General features: G+C 39.8%; 1 protein-coding gene across 10 annotated transcripts in view; it reads left to right on the top strand.

Moving 5' to 3' along the window:
• ANKRD44 (ankyrin repeat domain 44) overlaps nt 1–25,713 on the top strand; it is a 158,558-nt gene that overhangs the window by 85,144 nt on the left and 47,701 nt on the right. For all 10 annotated transcript variants that reach the window (XM_075756240.1, XM_075756242.1, XM_075756239.1 and 7 more), the window contains 7 exons: nt 5,519–5,597; nt 12,519–12,589; nt 16,135–16,335; nt 17,910–17,997; nt 20,278–20,420; nt 21,875–22,087; nt 23,567–23,645. In XM_075756240.1, the coding sequence (XP_075612355.1) occupies nt 5,519–5,597; nt 12,519–12,589; nt 16,135–16,335; nt 17,910–17,997; nt 20,278–20,420; nt 21,875–22,087; nt 23,567–23,645 (874 nt within the window). The remainder of the gene's footprint in view (nt 1–5,518; nt 5,598–12,518; nt 12,590–16,134; nt 16,336–17,909; nt 17,998–20,277; nt 20,421–21,874; nt 22,088–23,566; nt 23,646–25,713) is intronic.

The raw sequence follows: 25,713 nt of genomic DNA, 5'->3' as shown, positions 1-25,713 counted from the left end.
ATTCTATAAGCAGCTGGGAGAAGTCTCACAATTGCTAGCTCCTGTTCTTGTGGGGGACTTCAACTCACCAGATGTCTGCTGGAAATACAATACAGCAGAGAGGAAACAGTCTAGGAGATTCCTGGAGTGTGTGGAACAAGGCTGTGTTGGGTCCTGCACTGGGGTCACAACAACCCCATACAACGCTACAGGCTTGGGGAAGAGTGGCTGGAAAGCTGCCCAGTGGAAAAGGACCTGGGGGTGTTGGTTGATAGCCAGCTGAACATGAGCCAGCAGTGTGCCCAGGTGGCCAAGAAGGCCAACAGCATCCTGGCCTGTATTCAGGAATAGTGTGGCCAGCAGGACCAGGGCAGTGATCATCCCCCTGTACTTGGCACTGGTGAGGCTGCACCTCGAGTTCTGTGTTCAGTTTTGGGCTCCTTTCTAAAAGACAGACATTGAGATGCTGGAGTGTGGCCAAAGAAGAGTAATGAAGCTGGTTGAAGAGCACAAGTCGTATGAGGAGCGGCTGAGGGAACTGGGGTTGTTTAGCTTGCAGAAGAGGAGGCTGAGGGGAGACCTTATCGCTCTCTATAACTACCTGAAAGGAGGTTGCAGCCATGTGGGTGTTGGTCTCTTGTCCCAAGTAACAAGTGATAGAACAAGAGGAAATGGCCTCAAGTTGTGGCAGGGGAGATTTAGATTGGATAATAGGAAGAATTTCTTTAGCAAAAGGGTTGTCAAGCACTGGAACAGGCTGCCCAGGGAAGTGGTTGAGTCCCCATCCCTGGAGGGATTTAAAAGATGTGTAGATGTGATGCTTAGGGACATGGCTTAGCGGTGGGCTTGGCAATGCTAGGTTAATGGTCGGACTTGATGATCTTAAGGGTCTTTTCCAACCTAAATGATTCTGTGATTCTAAGATTCTCCTGGAGTTTATTGAGAGTCTGAAATATTCTGAGTTACTTTGTACAGCATGCTAGTATACTAGTGGGTACTAAGTTATACATATAATCTGTCCTGGTGACTCATGTTCAGTGTCCTCAAAATGGTTGAGACAGTTAAGGATGTATAGGCCATTAAAAGCTCATGGCAGGGTTTGGCTGTAGCTGCTTTATTTTCTTCAAAGGCATTAACGTCAACCTGAAATACCTGAGTTTTCTAAATCAGCTTTTCCCATCAACTCATGAGTGATGTATGCTCCCATGCCACCCCCCTTGCCCCCAAGTCAATATTGCATTTATAAAAATGGAGGAGTTACTTAAGTCTACCTTTTGAGCCTTACATTGGAAACTCACTGCTATAAACATTAAAATATTTCCATTAATTAGGATAACTTTCTACAGTCTTAATCTAGGATTAGTAATTAATTTTAGAAGTTATCTTTTTCTAGCCTGAAAGCTACTGTCAGCCTCATGGAAGGAAAGAGGGAAGATAATTTTTCTTGTGTCTGGAAGATCAAAGTATTTGCTTCTTCTACCTCATGGGCACTTGGCCATGACTCAGCCCAGAAAAATCTTTGTTTCTGAGGCTAAACTGAAGACTGTGGGGATGAGAGGTGCTGGAACCATGATCTGCATTTTCAGATGGGAATTTCTGTGCTTGTAATAGCAGAAGAATGAACACCAGGCGTAAGTTACACAGCATGACTTTCACCTCCCAGCTGGTGCTCACAGTTAAGCATTTCGATTTGCTTTGTGAATTACAGGCTTTAATAAAAGAATCTGTGAGAGGGAGGAAATCCTGAAGTGGCAGAGATTTTATTTGTACAGCATCAGCTTTTGGCTCTGAACAATTGTAAATAGTCCAAGAAGTAACTGCTCATTTTGCTTTTTAGCCTCTTCAGTAGTTCCTAACCAGTTTCCAATAGTTAATTTTCCTGAAGTCAAGTTCCAGCTGAATGTTTGGAGGTTTTTAATGGTACCAGCTACTTTGTGCTTTTTAAATAAGGTATTCTCAGATGGAATAACAGTAAATGGGGTTGATGAGCAGGAGGGTTGTTTCTGTTATTGTTTTGGTTAGACTTGTATCAATGGAAGTTGTAGCCATTCATGTGCCTCTAATACAGTTTAGTTTAGCCTGCCACCCAGGCAGATTGCTGGTCGCTTGAGGGTGGTGGGAATCCAAACACTTCTTACCAATGAAACTTCATTAACTCGGTTTCTGTGGCACATTAACTCCTCCTGTGCTGAATTATTCCTGCTCAGGCAGTTTGGTGACAAAAAGAGGATACAGACATTTATTTTCTGTAGAAGTTGTGCTTATACTTTAACAGTAAATAACTCTGTCCCAAACATCTTCTGATCTGAATGGCTGCAGCTGATATAAAAGTTGAAATCTATTATCTCCTTTGAGATGTAGGCTCTGTTGAGGAGAAATTGTTGGCCTTTTTCTTAATGCCCCTGAACATTTTACATATGTTGATATGATTCATCCAAGCCACTGTTCTGCTAATCTTCGTGTACTTTAAGGCTCTGATCCAGTAAAGCACTTAAGGACTAGCCAAACTTTAAGCCTGTGAAGGGCCTTATCAGTGTCACTGTGATCACTTGAACAGTTTAAGCCTGTGTTGAGTGTTTTTCTTGCTGAGGCCTTCTGTCCTTGATTGCCTGTTTGTTAAATTCTTAGTTTCCTTTGTCTGTACCTTCTTTTTTTTTTTTTTAAGTGTACAGATAATGTTAAAATGCAGCATCATCTTTTCTATGAACTAATATAAGTCACTAATACACTTTTGGGGAGAGAATGTTTATCTCATCTCAGCATGATTTTCTAGCCATTGTTTAGCTTATCTACTGTCTCTTACTGACCTTTTGTTCCTCATAGGACTGCACTTGAAGCAGGTCTGATTATTTGTCTTAATGTTATTTGTAATCCTGTTATCATTTCTTACCCCACCTCCCTTCCTTGCCTTGATAATGTGTGTTCAGGTTTGGGGTACTGCCAGACCTTTCCCTGAAATGACAAATTTTCTTTTTATTCCTCTCTCTGTTTGTAGCATTCAGGTTTTAGATCATTATTAATTTACTATTTGTACTACTTTTACAGGTGTAGCTGCATAGATGTTAGTGCATAGGCCAGAGACAAAGCCAATGAGCAATTTAAGTTGTGTTGAAGTTGTACATGGCTTTGAGGAGGATGCAAGGTGTGTGGTTGGATGCCTGGTTCCTCTGTTTCTGTGTCAGGCTTGTGCAGAGCGTAAACAGGAACTTGAGGATTTTCCTCCGTTGAGTTGCTCAGCTGCACGCTCTGCTGCAGGCATCATGTGTAGAATTCTCCCCACCAAACTCCCGAAAATGTTGTCTGTAGGGCTCTTTTGTGTGTTTTTAATTTTCTGTACCACACAATGGGTTTTGTCATCTGCTAGTTCATGTGAGGGTGAACTCTGATTTGTGTCTAGTTGTGATAAATGGAGAAATTTTAGCATTTTTTCCTCTTGGAGAAATTAAGCTTAAATTCAGTTGTGTGACTAAACCTATCTTTTTCTGAAGACTTGATTCTCACTTAATTTGATAGGATTTTTCATTGATTTTTAACAAGTGAAATCTGAGAATACTTACAGAGAGTTATTCCTGTTATAGAAGGATAAAACTTCTACTTTTCTGTTTCATGTGCTTTTCTCCCTCCATTCTCAAATTTCCATCAGATTTACAGTTTAGTATAAAATATGGCTTATAATCAATAAAGCACTGAATAGCCTTGGTTCCTTCATATAGAAAAGTGCTTGGTCTTGTATCATTAGCATTCAACTTCAAACTACTCTGTTCTGTTGCCAAACTTGGCTGTGTTGCAAGAAGCTGCTACGAAAATTATCACTGAGAGGTACGATGGCTATTACAAATACTACATTGTGCTAGAGAGAGATCCATACATTAAAATGAACAAGCTAAAAAATAAATAAAACCAATTCTATTTTTGTACAATTGTTCGATCAGTCTTAGCGTATTTTTTGCCATGGATAGCCTTAGGGTAGGTGATATGAAGCAATACTTATGAAGGGTCTTGTATGCACTCATGTAGCCTGAAGAATAAGAATCCAGCCTGTGGTTTTGGTTCCTGAGTGGACACTGCTGGATGGACATTGCTTAATATTGTTTTCATTTGCCTACCATGTGAGGAGGTGAAGTGCTGTAAGATATGTATCCCTCTGACCTGTGACAAGCGGGATGCCACGTCATCTGTGTTTTGAGTGTTTTATGTGCATGCCCAATGTGTAAGACCAAAACCCACTGCAGCAGAATTCGAGGACTGCGTACATGATGTATGTGTGCAAAAATCTAAAATTAATCTAAAATTTTAATCTAAAAATTAAAGGTAATTCATTCTGGTGACCAGTGTCTCTGTGCCTCGCAGAGCTGGAAAACAATTTGCAGAATTCTCATGACAAATGGTTCTGCTGCACTGATTTGTCCGTGTTTATAGCATACTTTGAAGATAGTCCAAAATGGCTTGCAGTTCATGACCTTTTGGGCATGTTAAAAGTGATATTTTACTTGACAGGCTCAGAGATATGTTTCGGGAGAGAGTGTAAATACTGGTAGCATTTGCAGGTGGTGTTGAATCTGTTACCAGTTTACAAGTATTTAATACTGGTAGGTTGTAATTTGGTAAGTTTGATAAGTCTCTTACAACTTTTTTGTATTAGTGGTTAAGAAACCAAAATGAAATACATTTAGGACTGGAAACAGGGGTCGACTAGCATGATGAGCAATATTAGCAGTTCTTGTGATTTTTGTTGCCCACATTATAATGTTTAGCAGTTTCTTGTAAAGGCCTATGTTCTGGAATCGTCTGAATAAAGCGATAAAAGAAAGGTTTTTGTAAAAGCTGAATTTATACCCCTTGAAGTTAGAAAAGAAAATCTTGAAAATGTGACTCCCTGAGGCTGAAAATTTCAGAAATCAAATAAAATTAGATGTATTTCAGAAGTTGTATATATCATTATTAGCAATTATTCTAAGTTTAAAGACGCAGACCTGACTCATAATATTTTCATTATTTGTGTTTAAAGGTTGATCAAGGTGTATAAGCCCATTTTGGGCTGCTGTAGACAACCAGGCTTTGTAGACTAAGAGAATTGCATCTTGTCCTTGTGTGTGGTTCCAGACTGCTCTGCAGAGATACCCTTCTGAAAAGTCTGCTGTTACATGGTTGATGCAAACTGCATTACAAACTCCGGTGTCCAGAAGCATCTGAATTACGTTTCCTCAATGCTTAAAGTGGAAAATGTTTCCGAAAGAGACCCAAGGATGACATCTTTCCTCATTTTAGATTTGATTTGATCTACCTGCAAACAAGATATCAGAGTAAAGACAGTGTATCTGCAAGGTCTGGTGGAACTAAGTGATAAGTTGAGGATTATTGGGAGGAAGTGTGTTGTTCAGACCTTGAACTTTCTTCTTTCACTGGTTGAGATTGCATTTCTAATTATAAACAAAAATATACATATAAAAATAAATACTATATACAAATCCATTGCTCTAACACTAACACTTGCAGTTATTGACCATGTTTTATAACTGGACAATCTGTGGTTTTGTAGGATGCTGAGAAACGAACTCCTCTTCATGTTGCATCGTTCCTGGGGGATGCAGACATCATTGAGCTTCTCATTTTGTCAGGTAAGGTGCTGTCCCTCACTGTTATTAACTGGTAAATTACCTAATTTTAAAGCTACAAGTAATACCCAGCAAAGCATATATGAATGAGCTTTGGGCAGCGCCTCTTTCTGAGTTTCATCCAGCTGGTTGCAGTTGTTGCAAGCTTAGAAAATATATTTAAATTTGTTGATACAGTTATAAAACATGCACTGTGACGGAGCGGAATTAATAAACAAAGCAACTAATTTAAAAAAAAACCTTCTAAAGCATTCAAAGTGACAATATTTGTGGATTCAGAAACTTGCTGAAGTACATATTTGAAATGTGGGCTCATGCCCTGAAGTACAAATGAAGAATTCCTGTTATGCAAAAATTACTATGGAACAGTAGCAAAAAAGTTATGAATGAGTTTGAGTTGTAAGTGGTATTTACATTAGAAACATGATTCTAAGAGTCGGGAAGTTGATTTGAAGACTAGAAACTGCGCAGTAGGATGTATCTAAACAAATGTAAACACAAGAACTTGCAAATCAGAGGTAGAACAACTGGTGGTTTTTGGAATTGATCTATACTAACAAATGTATTTTTGAAATATATGATCTTTTTGTGAGTAGTCCCTAAAAAGAGAAATCTGTTTTGAAAAAAGAAGTTTGTCTAAACATTCTATGTTCTTAGGGTAGAAATGTATGTGTATGTATGTATATATGTGTGTGTGTGCACACACAATATGTTTTATATTCGTGAAAATCAAAGTATATTAAACATTTTTTTGTAAATGCTTACATTCTCCCTTAAAAAACATAAATCTCTTTTTATATTAGTTTAAATGCTTTGTTGGGGCATTGCCAAAAAGCTCATCCTGTATGTTGTCATCTAATGTCTCAGAATGAGAAATCATGAACTAAAGCAAAAGGTCTTATATATATATACACGGACCCTAATAGAGGTTTGGCCATAGGTGCTCAAAATAACTCTATTTATTGTGTGTGTGACATAAAGACTGAAGTACAGTTTTAATATTGGACTAAGAACCATTTTAATCCCTCATGCTGACACTGCTAATTTAACTTCCCCCAGATTTTTTTTTCCAGCTCACAGTAGGAATATAATGCTAACCTACCTTTTCAGAAGTGCTATGAAAAAAAAAATCAAAAAATATTTCCAAACTGTTGTACTGACAAAAAACATGATCAAAATATGTCAGAACAAAGCATAAAGCAGATGTCTCTTGAGAAGTACACGTAATTCATGGTAAACTCCTGGATGTGCTTGCAGATTTTAAAGGCAGTGTTTTCCTAAACTGGAGGACTGTAAGGGTAAAGCTTATGGTAGTTTGAGAATGTGGGGTTGAAATGAACCTTATGGTAGAAGTGTCTAACACTTTGCAAGCAACCTTGCTATATGATTGGTTTCACAGATGATTACACTGCCTTTTCAAATGAGTTGCATATTTTTTTTAGGAAGTTATTTCAGAACCGTCAGTCTTGTGATTGAGAGGCACATTCTAATTTCCAACCTCAAATGCTAGAATAATTCAGGTGTGAGAAGATTGCGAGTAATAGCCACAGGCAATATCCACATAAAGAGAAAGGTGAAGCAGTTCTGCCCATTTCTCCCCTGAATCCCAGTAGCATCAAAAAATGTCTTATTTTATATCAGGTTCCTAATGAGGGAAGGAGACTTTCTAGCATTCTTCTGGGACTCTTAGTTCCAGCACCTCACTGCCAAAACGTCATCCGCGCGCTATAGGGTTTGTCTGATCAACAGCATAAATTGCAGGTGATTTATCTTGCGGCTTTTTATCTATCCAAGTGAGTGTGAAAAAACTTATAATGTGGGCTTTTGAAAATTGGACTTTGTGTCAGTGAGACTGTGCTGGGGTTCAGTCTGCAGGAACTGCGTGAATTTTTCCCAAGTAGCTCAGCATGAGTCAAAATTAATTTTGTGTTGCATGTTCTATGTTTTCATTGTCCTTTAATCTCTGAAGTATCATTACTCATGATGGCCATCAGTACTTGTACCCAACAGCAGGTTTGGAGTTTTATGAGGTTTGGAGGAGCAGATTTATGAGTTATTATAATCACCTCTTTGTTATTGTGATCTCTCTGTGAACTAGGCTCCAAAGACAACAGCAGCATCTTCCCTTTGCTTTACCTCTTCATTCAGAAAACTGTATTAGTAAAAGTGTTTCACAAAAGATTAACGTGATCATAAAATTTAGTTACATAAGCAGAAAACCTTTGTTGTCTGACTTAAAAGGAGAGGGTGTTTTCCAAGAGAGAAAGCACAAAAGTGCTTGCTGTTGGCATCAAACAATAATATTCTCAGCGTGAGTAGAAGCTAGGAGGAGTAGCAACCCATTGCATTTTGTACAGGGCTCAGGAGAGAAATTAAATGAGATAAGCACATTCTGAGATTTGTGGCCCGTGAACTGGTGGCAGCACAAATAAATGTAGTGTCTAATGAATAAAACTTCTGCCCAGGCGGTTGGAGACAGACCAGAAACAGCTTTCTAGGTAGCCACTGAAATGGAGTCTGTTTGGAATTAATACAGGAGAGAGAGTGCCAGAACCCTCAACTGGTATGAATCACCCTGGCCCATTAAATGTCAGAGCTAGGTAGATTTACACCAACTCAAAGGTCTGATCCATAATCACATGGTTCAAACTGAGGAAATTTGCTGTGTGGGTTTGTTTTTCCAGGCTATATGAAAGCATGGAGCTTTGAGCAATTCTTCTTCACCTTCTTTCTGTCAAGAAGAAGGACCGGGGTAACCATCTTACTTAAATGGAGCTCTGTATGATGACACATTCATGGATGTGCAAGAAGAACTGTCTGGGCAAATACGGGCTTCATTTTCATCTGTGCTTTCAGAAGGTTCTGAGCTTCTTGGCAAGAAGTTTATGCAGTGGGGGTGTGCATGCAATATTGACATACATCCTTCATACATTGCACAATAGCTGAGGAAAAGGACAAACCCCAGCATGCTTCAGCAGGGTTCCTGGTAAGCCCTGGTGTGCGGATTTGGATTCTGGTCCATCCCTGGCACGTAGGCAGCAGGGGAAGGTGCTGTGTAACTTGAACCCGCGTTCAGGCCTTCCTCTTTTATGGCAGGCTAAGGGGAGGTAGTTTTCTTTCCGCCATTGCCATGGCTTTGAGACTTCAGGATTAAGAGTGTCTGGAGGATGTCCCAGGACTATCTCCTCTCTCTTTCATGAGAGTGACCCAGGACCTGTGTGCTCTGACCTGGTGGGATCCCCAGGCCATATGCCTCCCTAGCAAGTGACTCAGATTTGCCTCTGAGGAGCTCCTGCCCAACCTCCTGTTTCTGCCATGTAGATATTCCCGGCTCTTCGGTTCCTGGGTTCACATCTAGCACGGTGTTGTGATCCTCTCGTGTTGTGGGTCCTGGTTCTATCTACCAGCTGGTGCTGCTCTGTTGTTATATTTTATTCATGCTGATCTTTGCCTTGTATTGTGTTCTGTGCTGCTGTGTGTGTGATGGGCCACAGGGGCCATTCCTTATGGTTTTGTGTGTCCATTGCTGTATCTCAGAGCAGGAGTTGGAAAGGTGCACATTAATAATGTCATTAATACATTGAAGAGTAGAGTTTCCTTCCTCCGTTGACCATCCCTAATTTTAGAGAATTAGACTGAAGAATCTAGATTATTGGAGACCCGTGGATTTGGCAGATGTGCTGGATGGAAATTGTACTTTGGTTAGGATAAAGAGATGTTAACTTTATTCCTGAAAGCCAGCATCGGGTTGTTTATTTCAGATCTCAAAAGAACAGAGGAGATTTCAGATTTATTTCCTCTTTTGGCAGAAAAATTGGAGAGTGAAAGATGGCAAAGATTACAAAACAGCCTTATTAAAGAAGAATGGATTACAGAAAGTTTCCTCTCTGTTGATTTTATCTGTAATGTTATGTGTTATGTTGTCTACTTCAGCCTCACAGAGCAAATTCAATGGCCAACTCTCTGCTTCGGACCCACGGGTACAACCACCCCTGAGAGCAGAGTTCAGGGGACGAGGCTGAGAAAATATTCTTCTCTGAAGAGGCTTTTTTAAAAGTGGATATTTTATGGGGTGGGTGATTGCTGTGGCTACCTGGAAGGATGTTAAGGGAAATCTTTAAAGCAGCTTATCTTTTCAAGAAAGATTGTACTATGTGTACACCAATTTGAGTGTGTATCAGCCCTCTTGTCCTTGTAAACAAACAGATTAATTCATGGAGTATTGTAGGAAGTGCACTGAAACATGAGTAAGGTACTTAGTCCAGAGTCAAGAGAGGGACACTGAATTTCTGGGTGACTTTGAGGAAGTGTTGTGAGATGGACTTGAAAATTTAAGCTTCTGATTTTTGGATACAGCTGACTTTAGGTGCCTTAGCATGTTGTAGAGCACTTAGTCTGAGTTGGATTTCTGTGTTGCTCTGTGTTTTCAAAGAGCTGTCCCTCTGGGCTGTCACAGGACGGACGCTCAGGTTCATGAAGCGTAGAGGACAACTTTGAAAGCATGAGCATTGCTCCCAGGGTGCCTCCACTTGCTCTCCTTTAAAATGGCAGATATTTTCTGTCTCTGAAGGAGTGCATCAGTGCTGGTGAAGTTTTTTATTGTCATTAACCATTGCCTGCAAGGGAAACTAAAAGATGAATTTTGGTGAAGAAAATGGGCAGTACAGAGGTAAACATTTCAAAACAGCTCTTCAGAAAATGTATACCTCAGTAAATGGACAACAGTGGCTTCTGTAACAGACAACAGCTAAATTGTGCAGCTCTTTAAAAACAGATCACAAACATACTCAGTCAGTGCATTGAAATAGATATGTAAGAGCAATTTCACTTTGTCACATAAAGAGCCCCAAAGCACAAAGGTAATGTGGGAAACAGCTGAGGAAGAAAAGGCTGATAACATACTGTGTATTATTTTATTTATACTGGTATTGTTTTGCTTTTATTATTTTCTTTAGCTATTTTCTCGGCAACTATTTCAGTTTCTCAAAGGGTGAGTGGATCAATGAAAGGCATGGATAGCTACTGAAGGAGACACTTCCCTAGGTTTTCTAATCATCTTCATATTCACCAATGCCACTGGAGTTGTTGAATATTGAGGAATGATATGTTTGTTGCACTTTGCTACTCCACACATAAGCCTTTCTGATTTGCAGCCATCTGCTTGTAGGAGTTAGTGAATGGGTAGAAATAAACTAAAACAAACCTTAGTTAAGAACATAAAGGCAAAAACCCAAGTCAAATACAAAATAAATTTCTGAACCCCAAAAGAGGTATTTGGTGGCAATCATTAGGAATTCATCTAGGCATCTTCATGCCCAAGACCCTTACCAGGCCAAATCAGTATAATGTAAAGTGCCTTGGAGTCCTGTCTGGCAGCTTCAGGAGGCTGTTGCCTTACCTGCCTCTAGAGCCTCGGACAGTGTAGGCAAAGGGCAGGACACTAAGGTGTATCAACCCTAGTGGCCTTCTTAGGGAGACAAAAGATGGTAACAGTTTCTTGGCTTATATAGATTCATTCGAAAAGCCTTTGAAACTCCTGTCTTTTTAAAGGGTGTTTTTTCCAGAAGGCAGGTTTGTGCCACCAAGTGTGAGGTTCTGAGGTGAGTTCGGAGGGTTGCCTCTAATCATTGCAATAGTTATGAAAGTGGCTTTCTTTTTCTTGCAGCCAAAAAATTATATCCCAACTTGTGGAAATACGAAAGAACTTGTTTCTTCCCTGATTATCTAGTACAGCTCCCAGTAACCACTGTGATTCAGAGGCAAGCGCCTTAATATTCCTGAGAAATGGGTCTCGGAAAGTACTTCTGATTCAGAGTGTGTGATTTAGTAATTACAGGCTTTTGTATGCACTTAAGTTATGGTGCAAAACGAAGCTTAAGAATCTCTTTGTTCATGCAGTTCAGAGGCTCATCCAGGCTATGTGCATGATGCTTGTGCTTCTCTAAAATTTTCCTGCACATGCTAGTCTTCTCAGACTAGCACTGCAACCTGCAGACCTGAGAGGTACAACATTTTCAAGTTAAGCCCTTTTTAAAATTAGTTTCTCTAGTCCTTTTCACTAGATCTCCTTTTTGGGGTATCACATCAGTGAATAGCTTTAATATTTCTTTCAAACAAATCTGTTTTATCACACAAATGTACAGGATCCTCTTTTTTAGTCTGCAGTCAGCCAGCACCACTGTAGTTGTTAAATATTCTTCCGTTATCCTTTATTCTGGCAAGCCACCCCAAACCCATCCTCTCGTGCAGCTGTCTTTGTCGGAGTGCACACTAGTACTGAACTGCACAGAAGGCAAACGGCTAGTCTCCTTCATCCCTCTTGTGATTGCTGAATAACACCCACAGAAGCTGAGGTAGTAAGTGCCTGGTTTCATCCTCAACCTGTCCATTTCCTGGTCTTGTTTTCTTGATCCCAGCAAGATTTGCAAAGCAGGGAAGCGGTTATATCTTTTAGTGGTCTGCCTGATGGAGCTGAAAAAGAAGAGACGGTTGTTCAGACTCGTTCCCTCCATTATGTCTGCAGACAGCAGCAGTGCTCTGAGCAAAGGGTTGCTTTTTTTTCCCCTAGCTGTATCTGTTGATCTAAAAAAAACGCATATACATAGACATACATGTACATACATATATACATATGTAATCCCCTACAACAAATCTTGCAAATCTTGTTTCTTTTGTGTCCTATAAACAAGGCTATTCCTGATAATGGCCCAACCTATCCAGTTCCTTTCTTTCTGAATCATGCTTCAGCTCCTGCTGATGTGGGATCTGGAAACGCATTTCCAAGGTGAGCAGGGTGCCAGGAGAGTGGTGGGGAGCGCTGAGAGTACCACGTACAGCTCATCTCCGGTTACCAGGAAACCAGCCGGGCAAGGCTTTCGATGTCACACCCAAGACACAGATGTAACCTCTGCTGTTTACTTGCAGGCGCTCGTGTTAATGCCAAGGACAATATGTGGCTGACTCCTCTCCATCGAGCAGTTGCTTCAAGAAGTGAAGTGAGTAAGATTTGATTACCCTGCTTTTGTATGTAAACTACACGCTGGGGAAAAAGCAAACCATTGAGAGCTGTAGTAGGTAGTGTGGTGACACAAACAGGGAAAGCATTTTCTGTGTGAAGGGCCTTTAGCATCGCAGCTGGAGGCCACCTTTTACAAGTTAGTTATAGCTGCTTTTCAGCTTTAATGCGGTTGATTTTTGTCTTGTGGAATGCTTTACGTTACCATAGCAAGTCATATTGAGCAACCGTCAGCTGGAGCGAGTGACCAGGACTGAAGTGGGATAGAGTCCATGGTGATCTACAGTGGCCACATCATCTTCAAGTGGTGAAATAAAGACAAATAAATCCATATGGATGTCTGCACGCTGTGCGCATGCCAGAAGGGAGTGGATGTGTGTGTGATCCAGCACCTATTACCACATAGTTTGTTTTGGTTAATTGCATTTCAAGGCATCCATTAGGTTTTCTGTTAATGTATTTGATTCATGCATAAAGGAGAGTTAGCCCGTATTTCTTCTACTTGACAGCTAGAAATCTTCTGGCATTATGTTTTACTTTTTCCATTGCTATCTCAAAAAGGAGCAGCAATAACTATCAGGAATGTAGCTCAGGCATGACTGTGTTTTCAACCGCACCATTATTCTTGGCTTTCCATTTTGGACCTCCCTGTATACTTTTATCCTCCTAATACTTAGTTAACAGTGAGCCCAACTGCAGACCGAATTGGCTGCTGGGGGCAAGGGGAGGGGTTGTAAAAGAGACAGAGAGTGGCTGTCTTCCAGAGATTGATGGACTCGAATCACCTCCGTAACAGTCCCAGCGCTTGCCAAGCCTGGAGGCAGGAATCCTGGGCTTGCTTCTGAACTTGGGCATTGTTTGGCTGTTGGCTGAGCTTCCCAGCTGCTGGCATCCGCCGAAACCCTCTGAAAGGAATATCTGATAGAGTATGAATGCTGTAATGAGGCAAAATACAAAAAGCCATGTTGGAAAACAAAGGTCAAACTTAAACCTTAAAAACCAGCCACGATCTTTCTCATGCGGTAATTGCAATGTGTTCGGTTTCTTTTCTTTTTTTTGGATGTGTCAGAGTACATGATTTTTATTGTTAGTGACAGTCCTAACAGAAAATGTATGTCTTTCTAAGGGTTTGTGTCTCATCTTTAACTCTTTGTCAGCTGAAGGCCAATTGCATAAAGAAACTGTCTCCCAGTCTGCCCGCAGTTTTGGTACCTCAAAGTGAGTACCCTGGTGCAATAGTGAGGCAGCAGGGGAAGGCACCAGCCCTTGATGCCATTTCACGGGCTGCTCTATGTTTTAGAAACACACATAGCTTGCTTCTGCTGTCCTTTTCCTTTGTTATTTATATGATAATTGCTACTTTTGCTAATCGTTTTTAAACAGACTCAACGTTTTGAGGCTTTTCCAGTGCTGCATTTACTTTATTGCACAGGCTAACAAATGTGCAGCTTCAGTATCAGCAGGACGAAGCTGATGGTGATAGTAGTAGATAGCAGTAGGTGAATTCACAGCTCACAATGAGAGTAGGAGGTGAATTCATTCACCAGTAGGATTCGGTGTGCTTTTTGAAGTTCCTGTGAGCTCAATTGATTTTAGAATGATCATCTACAAGTTTTAAGTTTTATTATCAATCTTTTATTATGAAGCTTTCACAAGATTCAGAAGCTGTATCTTTGCACCCTTTTTATAGGTTGACTAAAAGCATGAACAGATTTTTACTTAAATCGTAATAATTTTTCAAGTAGGCTGTAGGGATTTAAATGTTTATTTACAAATCAACAACCCTCGAGTGTGTCTGTGTAGGATTGTTAATGGATGTATCAGCTTTCAGCCTTATACAGCTTGAGAAAGTAAAGGGATTTCACTCTGGTAACTTGGGATAGCCTGAAACACTGAATGCAGAGGCTTACACCAATAGCTGTGGGTGCATGCATGTGTAAAAATTATGTTGATAAAAAGGTATAACTCATGCTCTCAAAAGCAATAAAATTAAAACTTCTCCATAAGGGTTTTAACATTTTGATCCCAAATCTGATAGAGAAGCAGATTTGCTGATGTAAACAAAAATGTGTAAATGTTTTTTTTTAAAAAGGCTAAATATTTTTAGCTTTGACTTTTCATTCCTTACTATTTAGTTCTAAAAATTCTCCTTTAACTTTTTCCTTCCTTCATTAAGAGTCAAAGTGCAGGAATTTTCCTGCTGACTTCATGTCCCAGCTGGGTATGTCTCCAGTGAATTACATTGAAATGACTTTTAAAATAGTAAGCCTGTAATTTAAAAGAGAAAATCCTGTTGAGACATCAACAGTGATATACCATTATTGATGCTGTAAGAGGTGCAATGTCACTAACTGAACCAATCTGTTAGAGGACAGTTTGTGAGATGGCTGTAGAAAATGAAATTGCTGAGATCGGTCGAGGTCAAAGAACTAAAACTCCTAGTAATGGATGTATTGTTGATACAGACTGCAGGCGTGCTCCTGGGCCATTCTAAAAACAAAAGTGCTATTTAAATACACTGTATGTGTTTCTTATTCATTAATAAAATTTGGCTGCACTTACCAGAAAACTTTTCAATTTATGGAAAAAGAATAAAGTACTATGTAGGACTAGGGCTCTCCCACTTACCAGCTGTGAGTTGTAATTAGCAGACAAGGCTACTTGAATGCTACCATGTCCCAGTGGTGCCTTTGTATTTTGTTTATGTGTGGGGAAAAAAGGAAGAAGATACAAAACGTAATTTTGAGAGAGACTTCTTTTTTTATCTGACTTGCTTAATGGCAGATGCATGAGGAGAAACAGAAAAGAACTGATTGTAAATTCTCCAGTGAGTCTCTCAAGAGAGAACAGTACATATTCTCACTGGGAAATACTCACTTTTAACCAAGAAAATTAACCTTAAAAGATGTTGTTTGGTCTCAGGCTGACAGAATGGATGTTGCAGTGAAGACCCTTGGCCTGTACTTAGCCCTTGGGGAGGGAAGGAATGCTAATGCTAACTTGGGGACACCAGCATCAACCCTTGCCTGTGATTCACATGTTTTTGCAAAGCTAAAATTCTGGTTTCATATATTCTATTTCCTCCTTTTTCCTGTTTATAAATTAATTTCACTGTCCAAAATGATGTGCTTTTCATTTTGTAAATAATATCTGCAACTGAGCTCTTCTTCCATGAGAGCACGGCTATGATGACTGAGGTATTGAAGGTTAATCAACCAAACAGGTTGGGCTCTCTGCATAGGCAGCTTTGTACATCCTAAAATCAAATTGGGAAATTTTGATTGTGGGGACACTGCTCTAAATGACAGCAAAATTGATGTGTACACTGGCATTTGAATCAACAATAAATACCATTTCCCTAGCCCAGGAGGTTGCTTAGGTAAATGTTGTTCTCTTTCCCTCCTCCTGGCCATGTCTGGTATGCAGAAGTAATATGCGTAGGTAATATGATCGAGCTGTCAAGGATGTGGGCCCTGTATTTATTTGAATTGGTTGCTTATGGGTATAACTGTGTTGCCGTTGCAGGAAGCAGTACAAGTATTGATTAAGCACTCAGCTGATGTCAATGCTCGGGACAAGAACTGGCAGACACCGTTGCACGTGGCAGCTGCGAACAAGGCAGTGAAGTGTGCGGAAGTCATCATCCCCATGCTGAGCAGCGTCAACGTCTCAGATCGAGGGGGGCGGACGGCATTGCACCATGCAGCTCTGAATGGCCACATTGAGGTGAGTTGTTTAAGAGCGTAATTGATCCTTGATTGATTTATTTATTTTCCCAGTTCAAACAGTTGATCTGCTGTGGCTGGGTCTAGACTGAGCCCCATACCCCTGACCCAACGATTCCTGCTTTCCAAACTGTGCGCCAGGTTTCCTACCTGCAGAAATCAGAGAGTGGCTGGAAAGTACTTGTACAGAGCTGGCGTGCCAGTGAGGTGTGCATGCAAACTTGGAGAGCTGGCCGCACCACCGGCTCCAGCAACTCAGAGGTGTCCTTGGCTGTTTAGCGTTTGACTGCCTGCAAAAATAAGAGTGGCAGAATGGAAAGAAGGGAAAACTGGTGGATTCATTTAATGCTCAAGACATGTTCAGCTGTTTGAGTTCTAGTCAGTCTGCTTTTCTAATTAACCTTCCAGAAAATGTGCTTCTGGTTTTTCTACTTATCTTACACAAGCAAACCCTTCTAGTCTGATTCCTATTTCTCTATGAAAAAACATTCTTTTGTATATAAAGCCCCTATGTAAAGGGTTTTGCTAGTGTCTTTAGATCTGGGTGAAAGGACCCTCATTTGCCCATTCCACACCTGAAGATCTAAATATGGAATAAAAACTCTTTCACTGGAACAGTAGGTGTCTGTCAACAAAAGTTGATCAATTGTACTGTAATTAAAAGAAGGAAGAGAAATGATAGTTCCTGTAAAAAAAAAAAGATGGTGTTTGGCCTTTAAAATACTGCACTCTGGGAAAAAGATAGTAATGCTTGAGTCTAACCATCATGATCTAAAGCTCCTGAGCTTTTGGATAGAGTGTATCAGAAATGTTAACTGAATATATGCTGTTATTAGCTGATTTCTTTCCTGTGGCAAAGCAGTGTATGAGAGGAAGACAATCATCCAGCTCTGTAATTTATGATTTTAGAATGTTTTGCTGGAAAAGATAGTTGTTGAACGTGTTTTCCATTTAGTTTCCTTTCTTTTCCTCCACTTATTTTTTTTTATGTTTAATGTTGGATGATTGTCAATGGGGAAAGCAGCTTTTTACCTCTTGGCCACGCTGTCTAAAATACCCGCGTCGTATACTAAGCAGCCTGGTGCCTGTCCTCCCCGCCATGGACACATGGGAACTTCAAGAAAATCACTGTGGTGTGGCAAGAAATAAACACTCCTTTTTAAAAGATCAAGCAGATTTTAGGGTTTGTTACCTCATGGTCTGGAGGAATCTTGTCCCGACCCACAAGAAAAACCTTTAAATTGGTCTTAACAGTAAAAACCAAGAGCTGTGTTTCTCTTCCAGGCCTGTTTCTCTTCCAGGTTGTTTGCCAAGCTGAATTTGAAGCACACTGGAGTAGCAGCGCCCTGCCTGCTCTCAGCTGCCTCTGTGGACACTGAACTTGTCCTGGTCACTTGTGGCCATCACCGGTCCATGTCATTAATGCACACAGCTTTGAACAGTATTTGTGTAATTCACAAACTTATCATTCAAAAGCAGGATTTTGTGATCCCAACTTTATTGTTGGAATGATTTTTTATAAACTGTGGCGTGTGTGATCTACAGGGTTGGTTTACTTACTGCTGTTACTTCTAGATGGTGAACTTGCTCTTAGCCAAGGGGGCAAACATCAATGCTTTTGACAAAAAGGACAGAAGAGCTCTTCACTGGGCAGCATACATGGGTAAGGCTTGGGCTGTTGCTCTTTCTTTTTAATTTCCTATTTGCAAACCAGCAGCACGTTTTAAAATGGACAAGAACAGACCTGGTCATGGAAAATGAGCGTTGTATGTACCCTGAAGAGGGAAGGGTTCAGCTGACATAAATACACACTGTCCATTTATGGTTTTGCAGCTGGTGAGAACTTGGCTGTGATTTCCTTTTTAACACAGTTAATTGTGGGCTTTTGTGTGGCTTTGTTCATTTTGGTCTTTTTATTCTGACTCTAATCCCAGCCTGAAGTATATTTGGGCTTGAAAAAGGTTATATTTGTTTCAGTTTTGCTAAAAACTACTTCATACAAAATGCAGCTAAATACAATCATAAATTTTGCTGTTTATCTATGTTTATAAGTAGCTAAGTTGTTATATTGTTTGCAAGTGCTTCAGAGGCTTTCCTCCTGTTAGGAGCAAGTTGTCATCTTTTATTCCAGAGTACACAAGAGCAACTGATTCATCTATTCAAAACATCAGTGGTGTTATTAAATACTGCTTAATTAAATCAATTGACCTTATCATTCCTTTCAAGCTAAAGGAAAATTTCTTATAGTGGGGCATTATAATTTAAAAATACTAGAACCAGATTGCCTGTGATAGTGGTCACGCTTGTTCAAGAGCCTTTGTTGGCCAAGCAGTATATTCCAGATTATAATTTGTGAGGTGATGTGTGCCCTTGGCCAGGAACTCTTTCATCTAACCTGTCAAAGCCTTGATTTTAATCCTGGCACTTTTGGAAATGAGATAATAGGAGATTTCAAACTGTGAGAAAAGCATATTGTGCATTATTTTGATATACACAGACAGATGGAAAGACTTTTGCCAATGAATCTGATTTGGCTTTTGAGCCACTGAAATTTGAACTCCACTCTGTGGACATGAAAGGCTTTTACACTGTGCTGTGCAATTCCACATCTCTTTTGCTCTTAATCCTTTTCAGAAATTCATGATGTACTTATCAAAATATTTAGATAACATTTAAGTCCTAAATCAGCAATGGGATTTAGGAGTCTGTAGTGTAACTTGGACAGAATTTAGATAATGAAACTTGAGCATGTCCTCATGTATTTTCTTGAATGCTTAAATATCTTTGGGCAGTTCGAACTTTGTCTGTTAAGTGTCCTAGGCCCTGCGCATGACCAGAGCTGCCTTTGTCAACTCAGTGCTGTACAACTCAGATGGTTTGCAACTTTATGTGGTGTTTGATGTAATAAATTTTTATTTCTAAGAAAGACAGCTCTGCTTCAACATGAAGCAATAAAGACTATTCCTCATTTAGCCTTGATTTAATTTTGGTGGTTAGAGTACCATCTGGAAAGGCAGACCATAAAGTCTGAAACCTTCAGGGAGAGGAGGAAACTGAAGATACAGGTGGCTTATAAGTTGCATTTTGAGGTGCTCAGCTCTTCCTCTGTATTCTATAGGGAGATCCTAATTCAGGGGTAGGCATTTCACTCCTGAAGACAGACGTCCCATCAGTTTGATGGCAGTCAGCTCTCAATCAGTGTGACTGTTGAGGCTATTGCAGTTATTTTAGTTTGCAGACTAAGTATGTGTGTACAGACTATGACTTCAGATTCTAACATTTTTAGACTTACATTCAGGATTTTTTGCATGGTTTTGTGTTAATGATACAGTTTTGGAGAGTCAGACACCTGATCCAGAGATCAATGGATTCCTATGTTTGTATTGGTATGCTTTAGATCAAATTCTGCACTCACTTGAAAATTTAGTTTTCTGTGTCCTCAATGCTGCTGGAAAAGAGGATTCCTTCATTTTATCATTTATTAACGATATTTTGTATTGCTAACAAAAACCAACAAGTGTTAGCAGTTGTGTCTGCAGATGACATGAACAGGATGCTCTTTTGGGAGACCTGTATGCATTGTCATGCGCCTGTGCTCACTGTTCTTTCTCTAATGGGGAGAATAAACCACAAACTGTTATTTTTAGAGAAATAAATGGAAGAGAGAGGTCATTTTGTTCTCTTAATGACTGGAAAACTAATTCAGTAAAGAGAAATTAGGCACATCTGGTGAAGGTGAATGTCTATTGCATGGATTTCTTGACAAGGCCTGGAGCTAGGATTAAGAACATTTACAAAAATGCTTTTTTCCCCCTTGTAAAACTCTGAGTGCATTGTGAAACAGCAGCAAAAGGAGCAGTGTGTTAACAAGAAAGCAGTAATTTAGGACAAGTGATGCTATAGGATGGTATACTCATTGATTACTATCTTTCATCTTTTGAAGGTCACCTGGAAGTTGTTGCCTTACTGATTAATCATGGTGCAGAGGTGACTTGTAAAGACAAGAAGGGTTACACCCCACTTCATGCAGCTGCATCCAATGGGCAGATTAACATTGTGAAACACCTCCTTAACCTGGGGGTAGAGGTATGTGGCAATGTGCTCTTTGAGGCTTCCATGTTTTTCACTATTTGAAGATATTTGTCCCCTCTTTCTTATGGATGCTGCTACAGGTATTGGCAGAGCTTTTAAAGAAAATAGTTCCCATTTTCTGGACCATGAAAAGCACCTTGTGCTTCATGTGGTTTATTACTTCAAGAGCCAGGAAACATTCTGGGATAAAAAATGCCTGATATGGACAGTAAATTCCAGGCCACCTTGCTGAAGAAATCAGGAAATGTATGCTGTTCCTGCAGAGGAAGATGGAATAATGAAATCTCCCTTGGCTCAGCATTCCCTTTGATAGGATGAGCAGTTGTTCTCAAGATATACACTGTGTACTTTACTAAAGTGCAGCTCAGGCTGTTTAAGTTTAGGGACCTGTATTTTCTCTGTAGTTGACAGAGGGAAGATGAAGGATTATTCTCACTCTGGAAAAGATCCTTTTTTTTTTTTTTTTTTTAGGGCAAAGACTTCTCTCAGTCTGATATTGTTGATTCAGTGGTTCAAAGCAGCAGTGAGATGACCAGAAGAGTCTGCACTGGTTAATCAGAGATGTCAAATAAAGCCATTGCATTTGCCAGCTCTATAACCTGCTGACTTGACCTGGCAAAAAAATGTCAGAAGTCTGTGTTCATAGGCTATCGACTGTGAAGTTGAAGGGGAATAGGTGTTTCCTGTTATTAGCAGTACTATGCTAATAACTACCTTTAACTTCCACATTCTCTGCTACTGGGGATATGACCTTTGAGACTGCTGTATTTTGTGGAAGGGTATTCACGTCATCCCCGAGTCTTTTGTACAATCCGTCTTGTCCTGTTTTACAGAACAGCAGTTGAATTCTAAGCTGGTCATCAAGAAGTAACACAATCTTAATTACATCTTTATAATACTGAGCTACTGAAAGTGGTTTCTTATTGAAGTGCAAATGGATGTGCAGTTTCACCTTCCCTTCACTCAGACACCTTCATTCCCTTCCCAAAAGACATTTGTGGAAAGAGCTCTTAAGCCTGATTCTGTTCACAAAAATTCAATAGTTGGTAGTGTGGTGGGTTTTGGTTTGTTTGTTTGTTTGTTTTTTAAATAAGGATTGTGAGCTTTTTATTTTTCCTACTTTCCCACTTATATGTAAAAGCTTTCCAGCTTGTTAGGACTTTCGTCATCATCATCATCATTATCATTACGTAGTCGTGCTATCAGCTTTGAGCTTCAGATCGGCTTTTAGAAATTGCCAGTAAGACGAAAAGTTAATAATAGTAAAGGTAAAGGATTCCAAATTAAACTCTCTGGGAGTATATTTTTGTCAATGAAATTTCCTGGTGAGAAATATGCACTATGACAGTTGAAGCCTCCAGCTATTTCCTTTTGCAGTTTGTGATGCATTACGTAAAATGATAAGCTGATGTCTGTAATTTTAACTGTGTCTCCTTGTCTCATTTTAGATTGATGAAATGAACATCTATGGAAATACCGCACTTCACATTGCCTGTTACAATGGTCAGGATTCTGTTGTTAATGAGCTGATTGACTATGGTGCTAATGTAAATCAGCCTAACAATAATGGATTCACTCCCTTGCATTTTGCTGCTGCCTCCACTCATGGAGCACTGTGTCTTGAACTACTAGTGAATAATGGAGCAGATGTTAACATTCAGGTAAAACTTGTATTGCGGCTCTTCAGTTTTACTTTATCCTATTTTGCATACTTCAGGAGACTGGAAACTATAATAATGAGTACAGTATGGCTTTAAATCCTTGATGGAAATAGAGAGATGCTGAAACTGTTGATCATTAAATTGTTTGCATGAGATTACTTTCCAGCAGAGGAGTTCTTAGTGCCTTGATAAATATAATGACAGCCTTAAACTTTAGCCCAGTCACTCTCCTGAAGCCACAAACCACTGATAAAATATAGTCCCAGGAGTTCTGTCAAAATTTTATCTCAGGCAGTGGTGGTAAGTCAAGGAATTATTCCTTTCTGGTGTTTTCCTCCCCCCTACAAAATGGATGTAATTAAACCTGATTCTAACAAGTTCCTTTTGACTTTCCTGGGGAAGTAAGAACTGAAGGTTGGTTGTTTAGCTGTTTTAGAGCCTGAATTTAGAAAGTTGGATTCTGTTTAGGATATATGAATGCTCTTGAGATACAATTGATGCATCTTAATGAAGCTGAAAGGGACTTGCTCTTATCCAACAGAGAGGGTACTGGTATAGGTACTAGAAGACTTGAGATCTTTGAGTTCATGTGAGATTTTGGCCACTTTACTTTAAACTCTGTGTTTCAGTTCCCTATGTGTAGAACTGGTCTCCTAGCATTTAACATCTCTGGCCAGTCCCTTGAGATCAGTGAATAGTCAGTGCACTATTTCAACTCAGAATTATCAACATTAAATTAGGGATTGTGCTTGCCAATGAATACGAAATCCCATGCCAATAAACATGAAGTGATATGAGTAGTGAGGCTGGTACCCTTCTCTTGCTATTTTCTCAGCTCCTCGGCTTTCCCAAGCTCAGTTTCTTTCTCTAGAACCCAAAACCTTGATCTCTACTCATTCTATCTTTCCTTTCATATGCCTTCCCTGTTTTCTAATTGTCTTTTGTAGACATCCTATTTTTGATTGCATGGAAAATTATTAACCAAAACTTTTTTTTTAGTATAGTGGCTTTTATTCTGGGATATGTCTGTAACATGCAGATTGATAAACAGGATATATTTCTTTAATCTCTCAGAGACGGCTCCTACTTAGCTTTGTGGTTCATTTGCTTTTCTTTATTCCTCTCATTGCAAGGATTAGGGGAAAATAATGACTGAATGGGAAATGTTACTTACATATTATTCTTGAATATTATTTTTCATATATCTGTATGTTCCTAGCAAATATTGTATGCAGCCAGGCCTCTGAGGACGGGGTCTACTCCAGCCCATTTCCTACTCATTGCTGAGGAACTGTTTTACTTGTATGCTTATACCTTTTGCATTTATCATCGTGCATAGATTCAGTCCTACAGACTTTTGAAGACAGCGGAGGTTTTATCAGAAGAATAAAGAACTGTAGGATGTTGAGCTAAGAGACTTCAAATTGTTACCACCACTTCACATGCTAAATGGTAGTTTTTCCATTTTGTTTCTGTTAGAGTAAGGATGGGAAGAGCCCGCTGCACATGACAGCTGTCCATGGGAGGTTCACACGGTCGCAGACCCTCATTCAGAACGGTGAGTTTCTGTACCTCTTCCACAACTCTCCAAAAGATTAGGCATTTTCAAGGTTGCAATTTTTAGTTGTTCTTTCCCAGAGAGCCACAGGACTGCTCTGAGAGCTGCTTAGCTCTCCATCAACTTCTGGCTTTGAGCTGCACTGACAGCTCTCACTCCAGTGTGCCATCACAAGTTGAGATTTTGATTGTTAACAAAATCCCATATTCCTCCAGCTGCTCGTGGTCCAGCTGATCTGTTGTGATTCTTAACCTGAAAACAGGAGTTCAAAGCTGTATTTAGGTCTTTTATCAGCTGACAAACAGACACAACTTTCTTTCTCAAGTGATTTAAAAACTAAAAAAAGAAAAAGTTTCAAGTTGTCCTCCCTTGGGAGCCCTTGTGTTCTCAGACCATTTTCTCTACCCTCCATTCATCAGCTGTACGTAGCTCCCTTAGCTCCATACTTTGCCTCTGTCTTCATTAAGTGTTGAATAAATACACAAGAGGGTGGACCAGCGCCACCTTGTTTGTTCTGGCATAGCCAGGATTCCTGATTATCAGTCATTTATCAGACATCTTTTTTCTCCAAGAATACTACAGAGTATAACAAATGTTATTGTTGGAGATCTGGCAGAGGCCCGTTTCCAATCGACAGAGGTTGCTGTTACTGATTGTTTACTTATGCTTCCTAGCTTTGGCCACTGTACCAGACAAGATGGTCTGGGGTTGATTGGTTGGTTAGTTGGGTTTTTTGTTTGTTTTCCAAAATCTCCAACTTGGAACTTAAGTGTGAGATGTTGAAGGTGGCTGAACAGTTGCACTGTAAATGTAATGGCACATTTACATAAGATTGTATTTTGAAATGGAGGTCTTCAGTACATCATGCTTCTTTCAGGTTGTCATGCAAGTTGTTGTCATATCTCTCCTTGAATAAATAAAATAGTAATAATGAAAGGAGTTTGGGCAAACTGGAAGAAACTGTGCTCTAATGCCATTTTGAGTTGTTTAGTCAAATATGGTCTCTGACTTAAGCTGTTGTTTGCTCTCTATTGGATTTGTGTGTGAAAGGACTGGCTTTTCTGTCCTTCACGCCTCTCTACTCTTCTTCATGTTACTTGGGTTTCGCTTCTTTCTTTCTTTCTTTGCTGGCCCTCTAATTTTAGTATTGTAGACAGATCCGATTGCAAGTGACTTTATGCCTCATTGCCATGGGATATTGTGAAAGAGAGAAATGTCAATGATTTAAAGAAATGCAGTTTCATTCTACAGTACTTAATGAGTTGGCTAAAGACACCTCAATTTCTGGCTGCTGTCTCTAGCGACTTGTAGAGGAAGAATGGGTTACCTTAAAATTGGAAAATTGCAAATGTGATACTTTAAAAATGGGGAAAAAGAAATGCTGGAGAATTTTACATAGGTCAGCCAAAAATTCTGAAATGAGTGAAAGAACAAACTATTTGTCAACACTTAGGGAGGAGTGGGCAATATCTGGCATAGATTTCTCAAAAGATGCTGAAACATCATAATTCTCTTCTACAGCAGGGTAATAGGCTTTGTGAACAGCGCACAGGCCTCCGACTTTTCTGCGGGCAGGTAATGTTCGTGGAGACCTCCACTGGTGGAGGCTCTACCCCAGGGAACCTGTTCCCGCATTCCATTGACCTTTATTTACTTTTAGAAAATACTGTATAGTGCTTTACTGGAACTTTTCTTGTTGTAGTTATGGCCTGTTATCTCCTGTGAATAGCGGACATGCAGTAAATATTGCCATATCCTGATGTCAGCAGGACTTTTTACGTGCTTTCATAAAATATTCTCACAGCAAACTAGTGGAGCACGGTCTAGATGAAGATATTGCAGTGTGGGTTGAAAAACTACACTCAGAGGCTAGTAATAAATGGATCATTGTTGAAATGGAAGGTGTAGTGAGGGAGTTTTCAGTTTCCCTCCTGGGTCTGGTACTATCCAGTATTTTCATTAACAACTTGGACAGTGGAATAGAAAATGTGCTTTTAACACTTTCAGCAGTTGGGAGAGATTGTTAGTTTGGCAGAAGGTGGAGTCAGAATGGAAAATGATCATGTAA

This window comes from Balearica regulorum, chromosome 6 (assembly GCF_011004875.1).
Source record: "Balearica regulorum gibbericeps isolate bBalReg1 chromosome 6, bBalReg1.pri, whole genome shotgun sequence".
Taxonomy (NCBI): Eukaryota; Metazoa; Chordata; class Aves; order Gruiformes; family Gruidae; genus Balearica; species Balearica regulorum.
The sequence above is the reverse complement of the archived record's forward strand: the minus strand, read 5'-3'. Positions and strand labels throughout refer to the sequence as shown.